The sequence below is a fragment of the Buceros rhinoceros genome, unplaced genomic scaffold, assembly GCF_000710305.1.
Source record: "Buceros rhinoceros silvestris isolate BGI_N320 unplaced genomic scaffold, ASM71030v1 scaffold10721, whole genome shotgun sequence".
Taxonomy (NCBI): Eukaryota; Metazoa; Chordata; class Aves; order Bucerotiformes; family Bucerotidae; genus Buceros; species Buceros rhinoceros.
In genome coordinates, this window is record NW_010392518.1 from 23,925 (window position 1) to 31,196 (window position 7,272).

Genomic DNA, 7,272 nt, shown 5'->3' on the forward strand with positions numbered 1-7,272 from the left:
AAACCATTTTTGTTGTTACAGTACAACAGACTGATCAAGAAACCTTATAGCTCCTTTTCTGTTGTTTTTTCTCAAATAAAATCAAAATACAGTTCCATATGAAAAATTAAAATCACTAGGCAATCCACATGAATACACACAGTACTAATTTTAAGTGCTTAGATGGCATATCCATTGAAGAGAGCGGGTAAATGTTGCTGAAATGAGGACACCTTAACCCAATTATTTCTGAATGGCATGTGAATGCTGCAGGCGGGGATGCCATTATTAAATGGCATTTGCTGTAAAAAAAAAAAACAAACAACCTTATACCCAGGAGAATCCTCAGTGCTGGCCAATGGGAAATTACCATACATTATGTCACCACCCCTTCAGATTTATATCTTTTAGGGTGACATACTATTGGCTGCTAGTTAGGCTCTATGGGAGGGATTAGTGGCACCGTTTGTGTCTTCCCCTTCGGCTCCTTATTTGATAGCTGTTGATAGAGCAAGTCTTTCCAGCAGCTGAACATATTGACATACATTATTCATTAAGTCCTGGTGTTCAGGAAATATGCATATCCGTAGCTCTTCAGATATTTCTTCAGCTCGTACAATATGTCTCTTCAGCGTTGCCTCTGAATGCTTGGAGTTTTACAAATGGCATTTATACAATCAGAAAGACCACGCGGTTGGAATTAATCTCAGTATGCCTCCTATGCACACAGTTGCTGAGAACCTGAATATCAGCAAAAAGAATTAGGAGGGAAAAGAAGGAATCTTTCTTCTTGGAAGTGTTTTGCAGTATCAGGTATCAAAGAACTGATTAGCTTAGATTAGTAGTATAGGGAGTTTTACAAATGGCATTTATACAATCAGAAAGACCACGCGGTTGGAATTAATCTCAGTATGCCTCCTATGCACACAGTTGCTGAGAACCTGAATATCAGCAAAAAGAATTAGGAGGGAAAAGAAGGAATCTTTCTTCTTGGAAGTGTTTTGCAGTATCAGGTATCAAAGAACTGATTAGCTTAGATTAGTAGTATAGAGGAAAAAAAATAAAAAATGCCTGAGGCAAACTATTTACTCTCTGTTTCCTGGGGCTACATAAAGGTAGGATTTTGTTTTACATTTTAAGAACTTTGATTTGCAGTGCCTGATTGCATGATCCCTGGGTAGCATGAGTATGGATAATATGACTATGAGTAATATGACTATTAAATAAAAAATCAGAAAAGCAAGCCTTTGTTCAGCAATGAGAATGAACTGCATAGTATGCATTCTTTCACAGAAACTGTGTGGGCACTTGTAAAATAATGTTGCTTCAGTGGATAATCAGACCAAGTCTGAAACCAAAGAAATTCAAAAGAGGGTTGTTTCTACTTATTTAGATGATGCTACACAGCAATGTCAGCAACACTAAGTGCTTGAAAAATAATTGAACCTGCAAAAAATCAATAGAACAAAATATGATGCTAAGTTTCTTTCTTACAGGAGAGAAATGTATAGCAATGTGACAATTGGAAAAAGATTTCTACAAAAGTGCATTTCTAGACATTGAAAGAGTTAAAAAAAAAAAACCCTCAAAACTGGGGTATCGTACAATAGGAGAGAACATGAGTAAAGAGGCTGAGGGTAATATGTGAATGCATGACTTGTACTGGTTTTAATAGCTGAAGAAATGTGAAATTATCAACGCTATGTTCCAGCAGCATTTTTGGTAGCCTCTATGTATGTGTGTGTGACAGCTTATTGATTAAAACACTAGAAATTGTCGCCTTCTAATATTGATCAACATTATTATGTAGAGCAGCTTTGAACTAACTTGATACTGCAGTACAGCTAGAAAATAGAGTTAATTAAGCTTTTATCTCTTTTATGGAAAATCTTTGCTCCGAGGAATTAGATCAATATGTCTACAGAAAAAAACGGAAATTCACTTAATACGAACCATGCTTGGGCTTTGTTTTAGTCCTACTTATATGTTTGTGCTTAAATAACCCAAGAAACAAAAACCAAGCCCACCTCCCCTGTAAAAAAAAACCCCACCATCATCATATACTTCATATCAAATAACTGTTCCAAATCATCATCTTAAAATGAAAATTCTGCTTCCTCCTGAACTGAACAATGCAAGTGTTGAATTAAATGACAAAAAATAATACAAGCGTTATATTCACACCTAACTGGATCTCTTATCCTTGCTTGTGCTAATGCCTGTTTTTATCATAGATTTTTTTTTTAATAGAAATATAAACCCCCCGTTGGATCATTGTGTCCAATTAGGTCATTGTGTACATTCTCTGCTAATGCGGAATTCTAACAGTATAATCTCAAGGATTTTGATCTGTCATCCATGTAGAAATTGGATCCCAGTATGCTAGTTAGGTGGATTCCTTTCTCATTAAAAAAAAAGAAATAAATAAATTTTAAAAATATGAATTTACCTTCTATTCAGCTAAAAGTGAAGTATTTATTGTAATTTACTTGATAATATTTCCTGCTTTTGCAGACAGATGCTATCATGCATCTACTAGAAAAATTCAATCACTGATGTTCAAAAATTATTTACTTTTACTGTTTAGCCTTTAAAATTGATAGATTTTTTTGCTAACTGAAGTTCAGCAGAGAACATAGTAGCTATAATTAATTGCACATAGAAAAAAACCCTCCTGTGTACAGGCAGGGTCCTATACTGTCTATAGAGAGTCATTTTAGTTAAGAAGCTGAATAGTACTTGAACCTTATTTTAGTACAGTGCTTCTTGAGTTCACAGGATATGCATTATAGGAAAAATGTGAAGAGAGGCAAAGTTGTTCTGCTTTATATGGCATTCAAAATAATGATTTATAGTATTCATGAAATTCTAAGGAAGAATGAAACATCTTAGAAATCATGATAATATGTTAACATCCCTTACTATGCGTATTTTTGTAATTTCTGTATGCTTCAGGCTATACTTCAATAGCTTCTGTTAGCTATATTTCAGAGAATGGTTGTCATGTGGGCTATTTACTCCTGGCTTTCATTGAGTATCTTTTCTCAAAACAATGAGCCTTGCCATCACAATGCCAGGCTTAGAGATATGTACCTCACTACAGCTTATGTATAAAACCCGGTGTGTGACCTTGATATTAATTAAATGTGTGGGCTTCCAACCTGAGTATTATGTTATCAAGAATACTGCTAAAATCAAAGATGGTTTTGCGTTGACAAGCAATATAAACAGAAGCCTTATATTAATATGTAAGGCCTGTCTATATTAAGACCCTTGTCTTGTTTTAATAGAATACAAGATTTTCAAATCCAGTAAAACAATACAGTTTGGGGCTTTTTTAGTTAAAAATGTCTTTCTAAAATAACATTGCTAGATATTTCAGAAACAAAATATAGCCATGTAAGTTTAATGTTCGAAGTATTTAATGAATGTTCAATGGTTTTGTTCTATTCATGTAAGCTTTTAGAAATCTTAACCTAAAAAAGAGGCAGCCAGAAAGGTTGAAGCTGGGATCTATTGCCATGTGGGTTTGGGAGCCAATGCAAAGAAAGGCTTGAGATGCTCTTGAGTAATTTGGTTCCAGCCTCCACTGAGCTTAGAGCTGATTTCAACACTCAAACTGAAGAACAGACAGGTTGGGGCTTCTTGGTCTATGGACTACTTTCTAGCCCTAGTTTCATCTTCTGTGTTGGTGTCAAAGGTTGTACAGACATGGTTACTGAAAAAGTTGGTTTAAATTTTCGTATGTACCTTTGCTGATATCAGTAAATTATCCTATTTGTTTCCGCGAAAACCCTATGTACATTTATCCTAGGTTGACAAAAGTAATATGTATGCAGAGATATACACACATTTGGCTTCAGCCCGGAAGGACCTAAACTACCAAGCCAAATCCCTCATTTGTAACCTGTTCTTTGGAGATGACTATTTAGGAAACTGTTCTTGACTCATTAATGTATGCACTTTTATTCTCGTATTACAGTTCTCCCTCTATCAGACTCACTAGGTTTTTCAGTGGAGGTAAAAGTGCATGTATACTTTCGTCGCTTTGGGAGATTTTTAATGGTTTTGAATATTGTACCTCCGTTTGTGTTGTGGGTTGTGTGTGCCCTCCCCCCACTCCCCATGCTGAAAGTAAAATCATTAAAATCAATAGAAACAAATTAAAGGAAAAAAATTCAGATAATACTTGACTGCTCTGTTGCTATGACGTCAATATTCAAAGAGAAGAACTGTATAATTGACTTAATGGACATTTTATAGCCTGTCTGTTTCCAAGGGGAGCTTCCTAGACTATAGTCAAGGGCCGTCATGTTCCAAATGGATATATATGTGTAATTTTTCCAATCTAACAATGCCTAGTCTTAACATGGGGAAAATGTTTCTTTCTGAGAAAGAATACAGGGTATTGTCTTTTACTATTAATGACAAGGTTGTTTCATGTCTTCACTGATTTGTTTTGAAGTAAGTGCTAAATGTTATTTCTGAGGGCACAAATGATGTGAGTATGGACAGTCTAGCCAAGAATCAAGCACTGAGGAAATGTCTGCTGGATGACTGAAACGGTGTTGACTGACAGTGTAAATGAAACTTCTTTGATTTGTAGTAAGATCTTGTGTAAGCCACATGAGAGTTAGGCAGAGTTTCATTATAAAATCATTGTGCAGAGCTGTATAAATAAGTGGAAAGTTGATGCTCTTTGAAGTAGCAACTGGGTATGGGTTGGCCCCACGTGAAATCTTTGAGAAATCACAAAACCAGGAAAGAGTAGGGGCTTTGGCTTTGGTTTGTTTGTTTGGGTTTTTTTCTTAGAAAAAAAAAAATTGCCTGCTCAATGAACAAGTTAGTAAACATCAGAAGATTAACCAACGTATAGATACACTGAAAGAAGGTATAGTTAATAAAAATGTCTCACCTTCTCTATCACTATTCATCTCGTGGAGTTTATGTTCTCAAAGAGCATTATGTTCTGCATCAGAAACTGCTGTCTGCATATAATCTTCATCTGTTTCAATGTGGATGGTGGTCATAAGGCTTTGTCACAAATGAGAAAACCAAAACAGTTCTTCTTAGTCCAGATGTTTCAAAAACAAATGTCAATTAATATCTTGTTGCTTTGGCACCAAGCAACACGTCAAAGAGTATGAGGAAATCACGCTACAGTTCTGCAAAACCAAAGGCTTGTCCTGTCAGATTCACTGTTGACAGAGGGGCCTTGCGGAACCTGGGAGTCTTGTTTTACTGTACCCATGTTAGCAGCAGTACAGTCTGTTCTGATGTTTTCAAGCTGATATTTGTGCTTTTATGTTCTGGTGACTTAAAGGGTGATGGGGGGTGGGAAGACAAGGCTTTGCATCAAACTAGTGGGGAACATAGCCTTAGAAAAGACTGCCGTGCACCTTCCATTTATTGCGGACATCCATACAATAAATATTTAGTTGGAAATTCTTAAAGAACATATACTCCATAAATTCCAAATGATGATTCACAGTATGCAATAACAAACCTTCTCCCTACCTGTTCCTTAGAATTAAATTTATCTTTTGGAAAAAAAAAAAGTGAAGTCCTTTGTATTTGTTGTATCAGGTGGCTGCAGAAAAAGCATAGTGCAAACACACCAATTAATTCTTTCAAAGCTGGGAAAATTTTAAGGAGAGTTCCTGAAGAGTATGTAGCAGTGGTGGCTAGATGGTCTTTTTCCAAAGTGTAGAACATGACCCAGTAGTGTTCCTCTGCACCAAAAACAACATCACAAAGTTGAGCATCATCTGAAAGGATTTACTAGGAAACAAGACAGATGGTCCTCATGTATTTAGTTGGGATCCAATAAACTAGCTGGGTTAAATTAAGGAAGAGAGAATATTGGAGCAGTAATTAATATACTGATGACATGCCTGAAAGTTAATGCTATTTTGTCATTCTCTGATGTTTTATTAAGATTCCTGTACATGCTATTTAATTTAAAGCCGTGGTTTCTGGATACTATCTGGAGACAAGCTATCCATAAGATCTTCAAGTTTTGCCTTAATAGTTTCTAACCTTCCTAGGTACAGATGGAAAAGCATGCAGGTGTGACTTCAGTGTGCGTTGAAAGTTTAAAGATAGACTTCTAAAAATCCTCCTAGAATTTTTGTACCAGAAACTTTACTGCTTGCCAAGCTTGGCTTGTGTTTCTAGCATTTCACATCGTCAGTAAACATCAGACCTCACTATAGAGGTTGATACTGGTTTTGTGCAGAATGTAGAGCCCCGTCGTTCATATTATATGCAACCGTATTTGCAGTATGGTTCTAATTGTCAGAAATGTGTTGAGCACTTGCTAGCACATGGCTGTATCTGAGATCAAAGCGGAACCTTTGGCTTGTGGCTAAATAGGATGCAAATTGTCTTTGTATCTCAGGATCTTCCTGAGCTGATGGCATGTCAAGATGGCAGGAAGATGCAGTAGCTAATGGTGAGAGTGTTAGATCAAAGGTAATTTTTATTTGTCACGCTGTGAACAATAAGGTAATTGGTGACTTACAAAAACATTGAAGAGAAAAACACCTTTTACTATGCAAGACCTCTTTGAAGAGCTTTGCTGATTCCAGTAGGACAGAAAGGAGATGGTTAATGTTTACAGCCTAGTGCTACATCTCTTTGAGAAGAATAAATTACCTGTTTTCATATAGAGGAATGTTTACAGGGATACATACTAAAGGATATCTATTGCTTGATGTAAACAAGGTGAAAGATGGTTCTGAAAACAGCACAATTCATTTGGCTTTTTTAGGAGAAAAGATGATGAATTCTTAACAAAAAAAGTGGAAGAATGGCACAGTGGGAATGGCACAAAATTCAGTGGTGACGGATGCTAATTTACATTGGCAAGAGTTGTTTGAATTGCTAATAAATACTGCTAAGTGCTATTTGTTGATAATATCAAGACAGAGCTATAATCAATGAAACACATGTAAGATGGCTTGAACTGTATTATGCAATTAACCTGTCAAACATAATGCCAAAAGATATTGTTTAACCCTAGAGTCTACAAGGAATCAAGAAAGGCTCAGTGATAAGTAGCTAATCAATTACACATTTCGTGGAATATTAATACTTCTATCCTATAGTGCCCAGATTGAATTGCTACCTTAGAGGCAAAAGGAAGGTGTTTCCACAGTATTTTCTAGTCTGATGTTTCGTACAGATACTGACAATTTTCTGAGATCATGGAATGGCCCAGTAGTTGGTCTGATACCGTATAACAATCTTAAATCAGAGACAACGAAACCTACCTCTATTCATATTGGTGTG

At 36.0% G+C, this 7,272-nt stretch overlaps 1 protein-coding gene across 1 annotated transcript in view; it reads left to right on the forward strand.

The window, feature by feature from the left end:
- The first annotated feature begins 1,046 nt into the window (after positions 1-1,046).
- The window catches only part of LOC104500799 (cAMP-specific 3',5'-cyclic phosphodiesterase 4D), a 19,702-nt gene continuing 13,476 nt past the window's right edge, over positions 1,047-7,272 (forward strand). Inside the window, exon 1 of the mRNA XM_010144516.1 lies at positions 1,047-1,094. Coding sequence (XP_010142818.1) covers positions 1,047-1,094 — 48 coding nt within the window. The remainder of the gene's footprint in view (positions 1,095-7,272) is intronic.